The sequence below is a fragment of the Emys orbicularis genome, chromosome 9 (assembly GCF_028017835.1).
Source record: "Emys orbicularis isolate rEmyOrb1 chromosome 9, rEmyOrb1.hap1, whole genome shotgun sequence".
NCBI classification, from domain to species: domain Eukaryota; kingdom Metazoa; phylum Chordata; order Testudines; family Emydidae; genus Emys; species Emys orbicularis.
Genome location: NC_088691.1, coordinates 48,744,042 through 48,761,923, shown reverse-complemented (window position 1 = coordinate 48,761,923; position 17,882 = coordinate 48,744,042). Strand labels below are relative to the sequence as shown.

Sequence of the window (17,882 nt, the reverse complement as noted above, 5' to 3'; positions counted from 1 at the left end):
CCTTGGCCAATCAGGCACAGGTTTCTCTAGCCAGCTCCAATTTACCTCCCTTAATTGGAGCTGTTGTGACAGAGGGCTGGCTCAGGTGTTCCTGCCCAGCACCCTGCCACAGGGACCCTGCTATTTACTTCTCTGCACTGTGAAAACTGACCATTTATTCCTACCCTTTGTTTCAATTCTTTTAACCAGTGACTGATCCATGAGAGGACCATCCCTCCTTTGGCGAGGGACCTTGTCAAAGCATTTCTGAAAGTGCAGGTACACTGTGTCCACTGGATCCCCTGTGCTCACGTGTTGGCTGACCCCCTCAAAGAATTCTAATAGTGAGAGACAGTCCATGTCATAAAGAGCTTGGTGTCTAGATCGGGGTGGGCAAACTTTTTGGCCCAAGGGCCACATCGTGGTTGTGAAACTGTATGGAAGGCCGGGTAGGGAAGGCTGTGCCTGCCCAAACAGCCTGGCCCCTGCCCCCTATCCGCCCCCTCCCACTTCCCGCCCTCTGACTGCCCCCCTCAGAACCTCCGACCCATCCAACCCCCCCCTGCTCCCTGTCCCCTGACTGCCCTGACCCTGCTCCCTGACTGCCCCCTGGGACCCCCTGCCCCTTATCCAACCCCCCCGCTCCCTGCTCAGAGCAGCAGGAGCTCGCAGCCCAGAGCACTGGTGGCTTGGCGAGCTGAGGCTGCTGGGGAGGGGGAACAGCAGGGGAGGGGCCGGGGGCTAGCCTCCCCGGCCGGGAGCTCAAGGGCCAGGCAGGATGGTCCCGCGGGCCTGATGTGGCATGCAGGCCATAGTTTGCCCACCTCTGGTCTAGATAGACAAAAGGTGGTAAAGAGAAGAGATGTTCTCACAGTCGGTCAGCAGCTAGTCTCTCAGGCCTGCCAGGCTAGGCCCTATCCACTAGGCCAAATGATCTAATTAGGGTCAGGAAAATGACTGTAAAAAAGACATGTTTGTGTTCCATGTGTATTGCTAGTTTCTACAATTGAATGTGCTGAGTTTCAGCAAAGCAAGGTTTGTTTAGCTGAGAGCTGAAACTGGCCTCTGAAAATCAAACATACCTTTTCTGCTTCCAAAAATCAGTGAGAGCAGAGATTCTGGAAGCAGAACTCAGCTGGTGACTTTGTTGATCATGCAGGAGGCAGAACAGACTACAGCTCAATTTTTCTTAGCCTTGGCTTTGCTGGACCCAGCCTACTGACAACAGTTTGGACAGTAAGAATCCAGTTGTGGGCTGAAATGGAAAAGGAGCCAAAATGTTGAATACCGAGATGTCAGTGTATCCGGCACTTTGCTGAGCCTAGCTGAGATGTAGGCATGCACTCACAATGGGTGCTTGCTCCTTCACCAGCAATGTGCAGCACCATGCTGTCTGAATGCACAATTTAGTGCAAAGACCAGCATGCCAGCAGCATCTCCATTCAAGACACGCTGGAGCTCGTTTGACAAGCGTGCGCTTGGCACTTCTGCATTCACTGGGCTTGTGAAAAACAAAAACCCATAGAGGATTTGGAGAGGGAAAAGGTGCTGAGAATAAGCCACGCACTAAGCCATAAAATCTGGGCACAGTTTCCCTACAGAATTTACACCCATTTATATAGCATGTCCCCTGTTGGAAAACTAGGATGACCCAGTCCTTTTCACAACAGCCGAATGAGTGTCAAATAATAGTGTTTGCTGAGAAGGGCTTAATTTCCCCCCTCCCATCTAATCAAAACGCATTCATTCCTTTTCCCAACTACCCTTCTCCCACCCCTCCTGTGCCAGGTGTGATGGGGAGGTGCTCATCACACCGTATGAAGGACAGGGCTCTGTTTGTGGAGTGCCTTTGTGTTCTGTCAAGTCTCTGCTGCTTGGGGTTAGCCAGAGCTGAGGTCCTGAGGGGCCATGTAAGGAGAAGCAGCATCTGAGGCGTCACTCTGAGCTCACACTAGTTTTGCTCTATTGCCTATGAGATTTCACCTGGTGTGGGAGGAGCATCAGGAGCCGGAGAAGGCTCTGCAGGGTAGCATGCTTTCTGGGCTTGATTCTCCTCTCGCTTACCCTAGTGCGAGCCAGGAGTTGCTCCATTGAAATCAGTGGCGTTAACATAGGGTAAAGAGTCTGCGGGGTGAGGGAACAGGCCCTCTGTCTGTGGAGCAGCATAGAAAGGGGTCCAGGAGGCTGGAAGTATAGCATGTCTGCAGGAAAGCGCTCTTCGTCCTTGCCTCAATGTGTGCTCTACAGACTATGGCCCTCTGGGAGGTGAGAATGGGCAGTTATTGCTGGGCTCTCAGTTATTTCTGGCTCATGGGAAAGCTGTAGATGGCCTCGTCTTCACTAAGACAATTAACTCGAGTTAAGAACACACCTTTCCTTCCTAGTGGAGACATGGTCTGGGTGTGTGCACAGCCCCATCCCAGGGGGGCCCTGATCTCAGCGGGGGCCTCTGGGTGCTATTCTGATGATGACTATTAAATCAGACTAGGAAGGGGCATGCAGCAATGAGCTGCTGCCAGGAGGTTGGGGTTGCAGGTCCCTGCCTGCCTGATGCTTTCACGGCTCCCCTTGTTCTGAGCACGGCAAGCCTGGTGCTAACGGGCTGTTCTGGTCATGGCCCAGGAAAGTCGAGGCTATGGTGTACTCTCTGGCTGCTCGGAAAGCTTTAGCCTCATGTTTGTCACTGGGTCTCAGCCCTGAGAGCATGGAAATGGTGAGCCTCCCATGCCAGATGGGAGCTCACAGGCTGGTGCTCCAGTGGCAGCAACGGGTGCTGCTGCAAGGGAGCCCTCAGTCTCAGGGACACCTCAATAGCTGCCCTACAGCAGCATACTGCGGAGCTTAGAGACTTTTCCTAACATGCCTTTCTGGGTCCTTCCAGGGCGTTCCTTGTGTTGCCAGGACTGCAACCCCTGCCGGAAAGAGCGACCTTAAGGCCAGCAAGATGGCGGGAGCATCTGTGAAGGTGGCGGTGCGAGTGCGTCCGTTCAACTCCCGTGAGATGGGCCGGGATTCCAAATGCATCATCCAGATGACAGGAAACACCACCAGTGAGTAGCAGCCCTGGCCCTGTGCACAAACGCCATTGGGGGCTGGGAAGGAGGTGGGCTACACACAGATCTGCATTTATTTCCACTGGGCGGGCTGCTGCTAATGGCAAAACAGCCACTTGAGGTCCTACCGGTGCTCGGGAGGGGGCCTCTTCCCCCTGCTGCCACCAGTATTGCTAGCCCCAATGTCATGAGTCAGTCCCCCAAGAATCATGAGTCTGGCCTGAAAATCATGGGAGGTTTTAAAAAAATAAAAATAAAAATCACATTTTGGGTTCTTTTTCTTTGCCTTCTGGCTTTTGTGCCTCTCAGATGCACATGAGTCATGTTTTCAGGGTTTTCTCAGCACCCATGAGAGCCAGAAAGCTACTTTCTTTTCCCAATAAAAGATGAGATTCTTGTGTGATCACAGGCATCCAGGAGCTGGGGCTTTAAAAGAAGCCTCAGATATAATGAGCCTGGTGATTATATCTGGAGTGTGAAGTTCAGATTTTGAGCCTGGTTGTCTGCTGTGTTGTTTGGTGTGGCATCAGTTATGGCTGTGAAATACCAGCACTGGTGAAGGAGCAGAGAATTGTAATCTGGTAGCAATTTACATGATCTTTGCTCTTGCTGAACGCAGATGTAACCTCACTTCTGCAGGCACAAGGCGGTGGAGACTTGGGCTCATGGTGTGGCGCTGATGTTGGATAAACTCTCTTCTCGCCACCTCAGGGGTTTTATCCTGTCACCCATCAGTGTGGTATCTCAGCATCTTCCATGTAAAAGCGATACCAATAGTGAAATCCCCAGTGGACTCCATGGAGCCTCTGGCTCTCCTCACTTTTGGGGGTATAAACTCTGCTTGGGGGATGTTTTGGTTGGCTGGTTACTGCTGGTTTGTATTGTTAGATGGGGGAGTCGATGTTGTCTCATTCTTGTGACAGTGGAAGGGTTATTTCTTCACAGCAGTCCACTCCATGGGGGGCAGCATGGTCTAGCATCTAGAGCACTAGACCGGGACTCCAGAGAGCTGGGCTCTGTTCCCATCTCTGCCACTACCCTCCTGAGTGACTGTGGGCAGGTCACTTTATCTCCCTTTGCCTTTGTTTCCTCCTCTGTAAAATGGGGATAATGGTACTGCCCTCCTTTGGTAAGTACTTGGAGATCTACAGATGAGCAGTGCTAGATATTCTTCTTCTAGTCAGAGCATCTGTAAGGCATTGTTGAACTATCACTTCAATTCACCCTAGGGAGAGCCTTTGGATTCGCGGTCCCATTTGATTCATTTGCTTGTAGCACATTATGAAAAGGGCCGTCATGGGTTGCTGTTGACCATACGTAATTTCTCTTTTCAGTCTCCCTCGTGCAGCTACCCCCCTTTGGTAACTAGACCATAGTGCAGAGTTACTATAAAATACCACAACCATCTAGCACAGGACACCACCCTGGCGTTTGATTCCTAATGGCTATATACCTACCAGCACTTCCAGCAGGAGGTTCTGACTCTGGCCCTTTGGCTGAGGGCTTTTAGATCACCCCTCTTCTCCTTTGGGGGACTCAGAGTATTTTCCTGCATAGAAATTGTCAAGCCCCTCTCCCTCCCAGTTCAGAGAGGTGTCCTGGCCCAACCAAAGCCTCACACCATCTCATATAAGATGCAACATCACCATGTTCCCTCCACTGCAGGGCTGGACAATGCAGGTGACTATACTGGGTCATCTGGCTGTAATGTTGTCACGTATATATAGGCATCAACTTTGCTGGGCTGACTGGGACATGGTGTATCTGCCACTGTTTCCTATTTGTGGAAGCACTTTGGTGATGGCTGCTGCCTTATGGTCATTTGGCCATTGACACCAGTGCCACCTGTAGTGGATGTTTGACAAATCAAAGGAGTATTTCCTGATGGTGCAGAGTCAAATCATGCCTCCCCCACCATCCCCGCATCTCTGGAGGGTGCTTATGGCTGTATTGCACAGCTGGATGCTCATAGTTAGTGCGGCAGTCCATACAGTCACCTCTACAACAAGTCTGTGTGATGTTCTGGATAGTCAACTAGGGCAGTGGTTTTCAAACTTTTTTCCTTGTCACCCAGTTAAAGAAAATTGTTGATGCCCGTGACCCAACATAATTATATCTTTTGACTAGAGTTTTAATAATTATAATATTGCAATACATTCCAGCTTAACCCACTTTACATAATTAACACTAGGCACTACCTTAGTAAGCCTATGGTAAGGAGTGTGGGAGGTGGCCCAGGGTAGGGCAGAAGGTGGGGTGCGGGAGGAGGGCTGCAGGGTGGGGCCATGGATGAGGGGTTCAGGATGCAGGAGGGGGCTCAGGGCTGGTGCAGAGGTTTGGGATGCGGGGGGTGAGGGTTCTGGCTGGGGGTGCAGGCTCTGGGGTGGGGCCAGGGATGAGGAGTTTGGAGTGCAGCCAGACTGCCCCAGGGCTGGGGCCAGAGGACTCCCCCCAGCCCTCTCCCAGCTGGCAGCAGCTAGCTCCGGGGGAAATGGCCCCTCTCTCCCCCTGCCTGCAGGCAGCACGGAGCTCCGGGAGAAGGGTCCCTCTCTCCCTCTGCATGGAGCTCTGGGCGAAGGGCCTCTCTCTCCCAGAGCTCTGGGGGAAGGGCCTCTCTCCCACCAGGGAGCTCCAGGGCTGGGAGTGTGCTCAGAGTGTTGGCTTGCATTCAAACGTCTCATGGTTGTGGTAATAAAGCAGAGTCACTCAGGTCCATTTGCTCACCCATGGCTGGGACCTGAGAAGACTATTATTGAGGTTGCAGGAACAAACCATCCCGATGTGTAGAAAGAATAGTAAATATGGCAGGCAACCAGCATGGCTTAACAGTGAAATCCTTGCTGATCTTAAACACAAAAAAGAAGTGGAAGATTGGACAAATGACCAGGGAGGAGTATAAAAATATTGCTCAGGCATGCAGGAGTGAAATCAGGAAGGCCAAATCACACTTGGAGTTGCAGCTAGCAAGAGATGTTAAGAGTAACAAGAAGGGTTTCTTCAGGTATGTTAGCAACAAGAAGAAAGTCAAGGAAAGTGTGTGCCCCTTACTGAATGAGGGAGGCAACCTAGTGACAGAGGATGTGGAAAAAGCTAATATACTCAATGTTTTTTTTGCCTCTGTCTTCACAAACAAGGTCAGCTCCCCCAGACTGCTGCACTGGGCAGCAAAGTATGGGGAGGAGGTGACCAGCCCTCTGTGGAGAAAGAAGTGGTTCGGGAGTATTTAAAAAAACTGGACAAGCACAAGTCCATGGGGCTGGATGCACTGCATCCGAGGGTGCTAAAGGAGTTGGCGGATGTGATTGCAGAGCCATTGGCCATTATCTTTGGAAACTCATGGCGATCGGGGAAGGTCCCGAATGACTGGAAAAAGACTAATGTAGTGCCCATCTTTAAAAAAGGGAAGAAGGAGGATCCGGGGGACTACAGGCCAGTCAGCCTCACGTCAGTCCCTGGAAAAATCATGGAGCAGGTCGTCAAGGAATCAATTCTGAAGCACTTAGAGGAGAGGAAAGTGATTAGGAACAGTCAGCATGGATTCACCAAGGGCAAGTCATGCCTTACTAACCTAATTGCCTTCTATGAGGAGATAACTGGCTCTGTGGATGAGGGGAAAGCAGTGGATGTGTTATTCCTTGACTTTAGCAAAGCTTTTGATACGGTCTCCCACAATATTTTTGCCGGCAAGTTAAAGAAGTATGGGCTGGATGAATGGACTAGAAGGTGGATAGAAAGCTGGCTAGATCGTCGAGCTCAACGGGTAGTGATCAATGGCTCCATGTCTAGTTGGCAGCCGGTTTCAAGCGGAGTGCCCCAAGGGTCGGTCCTGGGGCCGGTTTTGTTCAATATCTTCATTAATGAGCTGGAGGATGACATGTACTGCACTCTCAGTAAGTTTGCAGATGACGCTAAACTGGGAGGAGTGGTAGATATGCTGGAGGGTAGGGATAGGATACGGAGGGACCTAAACAAATTAGAGGATTGGGCCAAAAGAAATCTGATGAGGTTCAACAAGGACAAGTGCAGAGTCCTGCACTTAGGACGGAAGAATCCCATGCACTGTTACAGACTAGGGACCGAATGGTTAGGCAGCAGTTCTGCAGAAAAGGACCTAGGGGTCACAGTGGATGAGAAGCTGGATATGAGTCAACAGTGTGCTCTTGTTGCCAAGAAGGCTAATGGCATTTTGGGCTGTATAAGTAGGGGCATTGCTAGCAGATCGAGGAACATGATCGTTCCCCTTTATTCAACATTGGTGAGGCCTCATCTGGAGTACTGTGTCCAGTTTTGGGCCCCACACTACAAGAAGGATGTGGAAAAATTGGAAAGAGTCCAGCGGAGGGCAACAAAAATGATTAGGGGGCTGGAGCACATGACTTATGAGGAGCGGCTGAGGGAACTGGGATTGTTTAGTCTGCAGAAGAGAAGAGTGAGGGGGGATTTGATAGCTGCTTTCAACTACCTGAAAGGGGTTCCAAAGAGGATGGATCTAGACTGTTCTCAGTGGTACCAGATGACAGAACAAGGAGTAATGGTCTCAAGTTACAGTGTGGGAGGTTTAGGTTGGATATTAGGAAAAACTTTTTCACTAGGAGGGTGGTGAAGCACTGGAATGGGTTACCTAAGGAGGTGGTGGAATCTCCTTCCTTAGAGGTTTTTAAGGTCAGGCTTGACAAAGCCCTGGCTGGGATGATTTAGTTGGGAATTGGTCCTGCTTGGAGCAGGGGGTTGGACTAGGTGACCTCCTGAGATCCCTTCCAACCCTGATAGTCTATGATTCTATGACACTGCAAGCTTATATGAGTTCGTCAATTTAACAAAGAAATTGATATGTACCAGGCTTGTTATCCCAAGGGGAGTGTGAGGGTTTACACCCCTCCTTACAGGGGAGCACGGCCTAGTGGCCAGAGTCCATAGGATCAACCCTTGTCGCAGGGTAGCACGGCCTAATGGCCAAAGTCCATATAAGCGCCCCGGGTTGCAGGGCAGCACGGCCTAATGGCCAAAGTCCATATAAGCGCCCCGGGTTGCAGGGCAGCACGGCCTAATGGCCAAAGTCCATATAAGCGCCCCGGATTGCAGGGCCGTAGGACCTTACTACTGGCTCAGCGAGGGGGTCCTACCGAAACACGCTGAGGCTTACCGGGGTCAAGATACCAGTCCGTCACCTCCCCCGGGTCGCTCCCTACCAGCTGGGGAGTTGGGGGTCTCCCACGGATCCCAGGGTTCTCTGTGAGTCTCCGGATCCGTCGCCTCCTCTGGTTCCTCCCGCCGTAGGGGTTCGTGCCGGCCTATAAAAGCCTCTGTTCCTGGCAGCTTCAAGAGCGTCGGCTGGTCCTCTGCAGGAGCTTCCCAGTTAGGTCCTTCCCCTGCAGCCGCCAGCCCCGACTGAGCTGAGTTCCCTCCTTTTATACTCAGTGAGCATCTGGAGCATGCCCAGTACAAACGGGGCGGGACTTCCTCTGTCAGAGCTACTGGTCTGATGTCGCTGGGGCCAGGACGGGGCTGCCCCATCACAGGGAGTCTCTGACAGGCTTCAAACCAAAGGCACTGCTTCAGGTAGAATAAACAAACAGATTTATTAACTACAGAGATAGATTTTAAGTGATTATAAGTCAAAGCACAACTAGGCAGATTTAGTTTAATGAAATAAAAGCAAAACACATTCTAAGCTGATCTTAACACTTTCAGTGCCTTTACAAACTTAGATGCTTCTCACCACAGGAAGAACAGGAGTACTTGTGGCACCTTAGAGACTAACAAATTTATTTCAGCATAAGCTTTCGTGAGCTACAGCTCACTTCTTCAGATGCATAGAGTGAAACACACAGACAGAAGATATTTATACATACAGAGAACATGAAAAGGTGGAAGTACGCATACCAATTGTAAGAGGCCAATCAATTGAGATGAGCTATCAGTAGCAGCAGAAGAAAAAACTTTGAAGTGATAATCAAGATGACCCATAGAAGGTGTGAGGAGAACTTAACATGGGGGAAAAAAAATTCAATTAGTGTAATGACCCAACCATTCCCAGTCTCTGTTTAGACCTAAGTTAATTGTGTCTAATTTGCATATTAATTCGAGTTCAGCAGTCTCTCTTTGGAGTCTGTTTTTGAAGTTTTTTTGTTGCAAAACTGACACCTTCAAGTCTGTCACTGAGTGATTAGAGAGGTTGAAGTGTTCTCCCACTGGTTTTTGAATGTTATGATTCCTGATGTCAGATTTGTGTCCATTTATTCTTTTGTGTAGAGACTGTCCAGTTTGGCCAATGTACATGGCAGAGGGGCATTGCTGGCACATGATGGCATATATCACGTTGGTAGATGTGCAGGTGAACGAGCCCCTGATGGTGTGGCTGATGTGGTTAGGTCCTATGATGGTGTCACTTGAATAGATATGTGGACAGAGCTGGCATCGGGCTTTGTTGCAAGGATAGGTTCCTGGGTTAGTGTTTTTGTTGTATGGTGTGCGGTTGCTGGTGAGTATTTGCTTAAGGTTGGGAGACTGTCTGTAAGCGAGGACTGGTCTGTCTCCCAAGATCTGTGAGAGTGAGGGATCATCTTTCAGGATAGGTTGTAGCTCTTTGATGATGCACTGGAGAGGTTTCAGTTGGGGGCTGAAGGTGGCGGCTAGAGGCGTTCTGTTATTTTCTTTGTTGGGCCTGTCCTGTAGTAGGTGGCTTCTGGGTACTCTTCTGGCTCTGTCAATCTGTTTTTTTCACTTCAGCAGGTGGGTATTGTAGTTTTAAGAATGCTTGATAAAGATCTTGTAGGTGTTTATCTCTGTCTGAGGGATTGGAGCAAATGCGGTTGTATCTTAGAGCTTGGCTGTAGACAATGGATCGTGTGGTGTGTCCTGGATGGAAGCTGGAGGCATGTAGGTAAGTATAGCGGTCAGTGGTCACCACAGGCTCGCTGGTTGCCCTTCAGCCAGTCTCTCCCCTTTGATCACTGCTTCAGTCGCTTGGTGGTGGTATCTGTAATTGGAGGTGGAAGAGAGAGAGCATGGCTAATGTCTCTCCCTTTTATCATGTTCTTTCTTCCCTCTTGGCTTTGCCCCCCCCCCCCGAGTCAGGTGAGCATTACCTCATCATAGTCCCAAACTGACCAAGGGAAGGGAGGTGACTCACTTGAGAGTCCAACAGATCCTTTGTTACTGCCTAGGCCAGTGTCCCTTGTTCCTGTGAGGCTGGGCTGGGTTTGTCCCATACATGCTGTGATGAGATGTGAACTGCCCCTCTGATCCTGGAGAGTTTTGCCTGGGCTTGTTTTAAGCCATGAGGACACATTTTCAGCCTCATAACTATATACATGAAATTACAACCTATAACATTACTATAACAACAATGCTCAGTGCATCATGAGCCTTCCGGAGACACCCGACATGACAAACTTTGCATTGGATACCACACAAGCATATTATAAGGATGAACATGGGGGTGCAGGGTGTTCCCCCGAGGTACAGAGCGTCACAGTCTCCCACAAGCAGGCTGTCTGCTGACACGGTCTCTTTAAAAAGTGCTGAGGAAAGACCCAGACAAAAGGGACTGTCCTTCCCAGCACTCTGTACAGCTCTCCATGTAACTTCTGTAGAATCGGATACAAATTGCCATATTGGGGAGTGATTAAAATAGACTCCTTCCTTCCTTCCTGGATGAAACATCCTATGTCACCAGCTTTGGGTCTGGGTGGATGCAGAAGCGACTAGACCACGCTGAGAGCACGAGTCTTGCTGCCCTGACAACATAGGGCTTTTGTTGTGAGGTGACTGTCTCAGGAAGTCTCATGGGCAGATTGGTCCAGATGATGTTGACGAGGTTGCTCGCCTTCTGGAATGGGCCCCAGAGAGCTCCAGGAACTCCTCCCCCTTACACAAAGGGGGCTAGGGTGCACCAGTTCCATCAGCACATCCTGAACCCACCTCCTGGTGGGTCAGGTGCCATGCCTGCCCTGCCAAGCTCAGCCTGAGTCATGGGGGTCAGGCAGAACTTCAGTTTTGCCTTGTTGGCTGGGAGGCAGGGGTTTGCAGTCCATGAATGGGGTGTAGGCTCCCACAGCACTATGTATCCAGTTCCTTGTGTCTGTGCCCTTGAATCCTTTCACATGCCCACCCAGCCCTCCACTCCGCCAATGATGTGTTCCATGAGGATCTCTTCTTTCCCTTCTCCCACATTTGTGCCTCCAGGCATGGAACCATCTCCCCAGAGCCTTTCCCACGCAACCTCCTCCTCCCTGCAAACACCTCCCTCTGCCATGTGGCTTGTAAGTGAGTTGATTACACAGACCCATCATGATGAACACATGCCTTACTGAGTGTCCGTGTGGTCATATTATTGCAACCCCTTGCCCACCTCTACTCCTTCTGCTCTTCTTGTTTACCATGTTCACTTGTCATCTCTGACTTTAGCTCAGAAGCTGCTCGGAGCAGGTCTTTATATCCTTCTGTAAAGTGAATTGCACATTTTTGGGTGCTGCTTATTAGTCTAGTACTATGGTAGCACCTAGCAATCTCAATTGAGCCCCATTGCAGTAGGCGCAGTACAGAAAGGTAACAAAGAAGGTAGCCCCATCCCAGAGAGCTCTCAGTCTATATATCCAACAGGTGGATGGAGACAGTCAGAAGTGGGAGGTAACAATGAAACAGAGAGAGTGTAGCAGAAAAACAGAAATCCCAGCTGGCCCCTCGCCTAACCCTAATGCCAGATGAGGGTGACTTGTAGGCATCATGGAAGAGGCAGGTTTTATAGTATGAATGATTTGGTACCAGTTAGGTATTTTGTGATGGAAGGAGGTCAGAAAACCCCTTTAGATGTGAATCTTCTAGCGAGGGGATCAAACCCAATGGAGACAGGCCAGTAACAGGAAATCCCTATATTCCCCGCCTGTCCCGACATGGCATGGGAATTAATTCCATCCGGTGTGTTATAGTCCAGGATTTGCCACACTGCTGCGCCAGTGTAGCCTCCTGTCCTACCACTGTCGCCCTCTCCTGGAAGGAGAATGGAATGTAGGACTGTCATAAAGTAGTTGCCCTTTTAAAGAGGTGAGGCCCAGCTCCACCTGTGACACAATTCAGTCCCATCGCCAGTGGTGAGAAGCAGCAAGGTCACGTGACTTGTAGGTCATGTGAATTAACTAAGCCTTTTTAGGGGAAGAGAAGAGCAGAGGAGCTCTCCCCAGAGGAATTTGTCCTCTCCAGGCTCGGGAGAAGGAGGAGGACTTCTGGAAGGATATGCTGAGAGCTTCTGCTCCGTAAAACAGCAGGAAGACAGACCAGACCCTCAGTGAGGGGTTTTTGTGGCTGTTTGGACTGGACTGGTGTATCCCAGAAAGGTTTTTGTTAAACAACTCAGCTGGATGGCCAGGTCACTGGAGCAGCCAAACCAGGCTGAGAAGCCCTGAGAAAGGGAAACAGAGGCAGAGCACCACAGAGGCACCCCAGACCAAGAAGGGGCTATTGGGATGCAGACACATGGCTACCAGGCCCCCTCTCTTTCATCTTGTGCTTACACACGCATTTCTCTGGCCCATGGGGTCCCATGCCTGTCCCTAGAAGGCTGGATCCTTCAGCTCCGTGGAACAGGTGGCAGCTCTGCGTCAGTAGAGAGAGCTGGTTCCACCCAAGGATTCTAGCCTTCCTGGCCAGGCTGAAGCTGACCCTGGCAGGGTGAGAACTCCTTGTCTCTGGTCAGTAGTGCTGGTGTGGGAGCTTTCGTGACAAGAGAAGCAGTGAAGCCAGAGCCCTGCTGACAGGGAGGCTTTTATCAGCCACAAAACAAAGCAGCCATTGAAACCTGAATAGCAAATGAGTGGCTAATCCCCTCAGCTGGGCATGAGAGCTGTTTACTTTCAGCCTCCCATCAGACCTGTTGGGTAGGCCAGCGTGGCAGCTGTAGTGCGCAGGGCAGTGAGGGCTTCTCTAGCATTTGGGCAGGGAGGGAGAGAGAGGAGGCCTAGTGTGGAAGGAATGATGTACGTGCAGGGAGGTCTTGGGCCTGATTAGCCTCTCAGTCACACCAGTTCTGGCCTGGTGGGACTCCACTGGGGAGTGCTTGGAGGATTGCTAGAGGGCTTGCTCATGGTTGCTCCCTGTGTGTGCTGTGTATGGATGTACAGAGTCAGCTCTGTTGCTGCATTGGCTGCAGGACCGTCTGCTCTGTGGTGCACTTGTAAGTTTCACTGTAGCTCTGTCAGGAGATGGTAATAGCAGAGGATTTCTAGAGGGATGCTCCCCCAGTGTCCTTGAAAGTTGAACTAATTGCATTCATGTGCCTCTCTGCACTGGCCTCACACGCATGCTTGCTGCCTCTGTTGGCAGAGAGGCAATTCAATAGGCTTGTTGCATTTCTCCATTAAAGTGGCTGTTTCATAGCTATTTTCAGTCTGTGTGCTTTTGCCGGTTTTGCTGGCATGTTAGCGGAATCAGTAGAACCCCCATCGGCCAGCGAGATGCTCTGAAGCCTATCAAGTCCCATCTCTTTGAGTTTCTGCTTTAGATAATGAGGTAATGGGCTTGCTGGCCAATGTCACGTTCCATCCCATCCCAGATATTTTCAGGAAGGGTTTAGACTTGTTTGGGCTTGTGTGTGAGATAAGAATTCCACTGGCAATGGAATGATACATTATCATAGCTGAAGTCAATCCTGAAGGAGCCTGGATCAGGGCTGCCCTGACAGTTTGCACATGTAGGATTTTTGAGAGAATATTGAACAAGATGCAGGCTGTCTGATCTCTCCCCTGATTTAGTTGCCCAAGAGGCCTCGGTCTTTGCTTCATGGTCAGCAGGTGGAAGCAGAGTGAATGCCCTCTGTCCTAGCCTGAGGCACAGGTGCTGTTTTACCAACTCGCCATGCGAGACGCCAGGTCAGTGGTCTGATGGTTTATATTGTTGTGTTGCAGTGGCCCTTCCTTGCTAAGTCAGCTCTGCATCTTGGGGCCCCTTGTTGTTACAGGGAAAAGGTGCCTTGTCCCTCTCCATTGCCCATTCCCAACTTTTCTGGGAACCAAACCCCCTTTGCCAAATGAGTGTGTCCAAATCCCACAACAGAGTTTTCAGATCTTTTCCATTTTCTCTCATGCACTTTCTCCATCCTTCTTCCAAGAGTCTTTCCTACAAAGACAGTTTCCTCTTTCTCCAGTGGGGCAGGAGCCCAGGTGTGTACAGTGCCACCCTTTCTCCAAATGCCGTCAAACTGAAGGCTTCTCCTCTGGGTGTGAATGGGCGGCTCTGCCTGGAGAATACTCGCTGCTGCAGTAATCAAATAAGATTTGCTGTAGGGCAGCATCCTTTTTCAAAACTCCAAGGGGCCAGTTGCCTGCAGCCGGTATTAAAATTCCTGCAGATGAAAAGCAATAATTCCTTGGGGTGGGGAAGATTTCCATTTGGAGGACTGATCACAGCCTGGCTTCACAAATCACTAAGTGTCCTGGGAAATGTTTATCTTGTGTGTAATTGGTTAAGTACTACTGAGTGCAGCAAGATGGAGAGAGAGGTGGGATGGGAGGAAAGGAGAGAGACATTCTCTGTAATCAGTCTTCACCAAATTTCCAGCTTGCAGCTCTGCCCACTTGGCTTCCACTTCAGCAGCTTGGCTGCCCAACATCACTTCTTTGTTTGTCTTGAATGCTCCTCCCTCGCTCTGCTGCATCCCTCCCTCTGCGCTTCTGCTGACTCTGTCCTTTCCATTGTTTCTGGGAGGTGCTCTGTCCCTACCGCTCAATGGCCCCCATCAACTTTCTGAGCAGCTCTGAATCGCACTTACCCTGTGTTCCCACTCTGAAGAACAGAACAGCAGCTGATCTCTCCCTTCCTAGCTTCCCCCACGTATAACATGGGATACACAAGCTTTGAGAGGAAAAGATAACTGCTTGCTTTCCAAAAATACATTAACATTTTCTCTCCAGACATGGGTCTCATTGAGAGTGAGTGCACTGCTGAATTGAAAGCTGGGGAATCCACTACGTTGTTCCCATGGCGTCTTCCCTCAGGGTTATTTGCCCTATACGGGCAGAGAGTTCCCTCAAACTGCCTGTCACCGTGCCTCAGTGGGTTACAGCTGAGGATGCCAAATTTAGGACAAATTGCTGAGAAATAGGGCAGACTCACCCCAAACTGGTGGTTATTCTGTCATTAGATTATACTGAGCCAGTAACAAAGTGAACTTCTGTCTCACCACATTGGTTAATAAGTAGTCAAAGATGCAGTCTCCTTAGGCATCCCAGCCCTTGGCTCATCACTCAGACACTGGACTCTGTGATGAATGGTTACTGAAAACCAATTTAATCAAATATAGGGTCCTTCTAATCCCAAGGTATCAGCCACATAGCCAGCCAAGATCCTACCCAATAATCACACTGATGCCAATCCTTTAGTAACTAAAAACTAAAGTTGTGATAACAAAAGAAAAGAGAGTTAATAATGGTTAATAGATCATATACATACAAATAATTGCAAAGTCCTTAGATCAGGTTTGTAGCAGTGATGATATAGACTGCTGTCTTGTGAAGTCTCTCTGGTAACTTCCAAAAGATTGGAAGATCTAGTCCATAATTCAAAATGCTCCTTTTAGTTGTAAATCCACAATCCAGAGAATCAGGGCAGGAAAGAGGCAAAATGGAGATCTCTCAGTGGTCTTTTATATACTCTGCCATGTGCCTGGAAATTTATTATCTCAAAGAAAGCCCACAGCCCAGATGCCTGGAAAATTACTGGCCCAAGATGGAGTTCAGGGTCACATGAGCACATCACATGTGTTTACATGCTTTGATGTCTTGCAGAGGTAGCCATTGCCCATATTCTTTCTGAAGTGTCCTCAGGAAAGGCTTACTGGGTGGGATGAGTTTCTTCTATGGCCCATTGTTACAGTGAAGTGTCCTTAATGGTCCATCAGCACATAGCTGTCTGGCTCTAACGTAAATTCTGTTCGGTGGGTGTTACCTTGGAATACAATACATATATAAGGTGCCAGTGCAGAGCCAATATTCATAACTTCAGATACAAAGATACATTCATATAAACAGGATAGTCCTATTTGACAGATTGTAACTTTTCCACTGACACCTTACATGACATACTTTGTACAAGATTTGTTGTAATATCAATGATGTAAATGGTCATATTCAATCATACAGCATCACACTGCTGTTTCCACTAGTCTCCTTGAATCCAGTCAGAGTGAGGCCACCATCCCAAGCCACCAAAGAAGCCAGACTGAGCCATGGCTTTCCCCTTGCTAACATGTTTCAGAGTAGCAGCCGTGTTAGTCTGTATCCGCAAAAAGAACAGGAGTATTTGTGGCACCTTAGAGACTAACAAATTTATTTGAGCATAAGCTTTCGTGGGCTACAGTCTACTTCATCGGATGCATGTAGTGGAAAATACAGTAGGAAGATATATATATACACAGAGAACATGAAACAATGGGTGTTACCATACACACTATAAGGAGAGTGATCAGTTAAGGTGAGCTTTTATCAGCAGAAGAGAAAAAGAACTGTTTGTAGTGGTAATGAAAATGGCCCATTTCCAGCAATTAACAAGGAGATATGAGGAACTGTGTGTGTGTGTGTGGGGGGGAAACAAGCATGGGGAAATAGTTTTACTTTGTGTAATGGCCCGTCCACTCCCAGTCTTTATTCAAGCCTAATTTAATAGTGTCCAATTTGCAAATTAATTCCAATTCAGCAGTCTCTCATTGGAGTCTGTTTTTGAAGCTTTTTTGTTGTAATATTGCGGCTTTTAGGTCTGTAATTGAGTGACCAGGGAGGTTGAAGTGTTCTCCAACTGGTTTTTGAATGTTATAATTCTTGATGTCTGATTTGTGTCCATTTATTCTTTTATGTAGAGACTCCAACGAGAGACTGCTGAATTGGAATTAATTTGCAAATTGGACACCATTAAATTAGGCTTGAATAAAGACTGGGAGTTTGGTGTTAATTGTTTTTTGTCAAAATGCAAATTTTTGAAATATCAGATTATTTTCTTTTTCTCCCTTTTCTGCCCCTTGTTACCTTTTGCCACTGAATGCCTTGGCCATTTCACGTGTTCTCACAATGTCTTTGCTCCTGGAAATCAAGATGAGTGGTATCTAGTGGAGGGGTAGGTTTTTTTTTTTTCCTTTACCTTTTTTCCCTTTCCACCATGGCATAACTTTTCAGAACGCTCTCTGCTTTGGAAAAGCTACTGAGCAGCAAAAGGAAAATGAACCTTTGCAGCTGCCACTTCGTGAACTTTCCAAAGCAGAGGGCCTTCTGAAAAGCTACACCATGGCAAAAAGGAAGAGAGGGAAATGAAAAAGTAGAAAAAGAAAAGGGGTTAAACCCCTTCCCCCCTAAGCCCTGGATATAATTCATTTTACTCCGCTCAGTGGCAAAGAGGAAAAAGAAGAGAGAGAGAGGGAGGAAAAAAATGAAAAATTTAAAATTTTGAAATTCAAAATATATTTTGTGAAAAGGGTCTGAAAAAAATGAGAAGTTGCTGCCTTTAGAACCCTGTGAAATGGAAACAGGTTCAGAATGTCACCATTTTTGTGTGACAAGGTGGGTGAGGTACTTTCTTTTACTGGATAAAATAAAAGAGAGTACTTCACCCACCTTCTCTCTCTAATATCCTGGGACCAACCTGGCTACAGCCACACTGCACACCCCATTTTTGTGTGACACTGCTTTTCCATTTTATGACCAGCTCCACTATCTGAGACTGGAAGAACCCACCTGGAATCCAGAAGAGTTGCAATCACTTGGCTTCCCTTCACCTGCCTTTGCCCATGCACTGTCCCAGGCTGCCTCCAGGCCCTTCAGCTTTCCTGAAGCCTGTTTGAATAGTTTTGGAGGGGACTATGCTGACTCG

At 48.8% G+C, this 17,882-nt stretch overlaps 1 protein-coding gene across 17 annotated transcripts in view; it reads left to right on the top strand.

The window, feature by feature from the left end:
• The first annotated feature begins 2,923 nt into the window (after window positions 1-2,923).
• Window positions 2,924-17,882, top strand: part of KIF1A (kinesin family member 1A) — a 148,187-nt gene continuing 133,228 nt past the window's right edge. For all 17 annotated transcript variants that reach the window (XM_065410667.1, XM_065410666.1, XM_065410665.1 and 14 more), the window contains exon 1: window positions 2,924-3,029. In XM_065410667.1, the coding sequence (XP_065266739.1) occupies window positions 2,924-3,029 (106 nt within the window). The remainder of the gene's footprint in view (window positions 3,030-17,882) is intronic.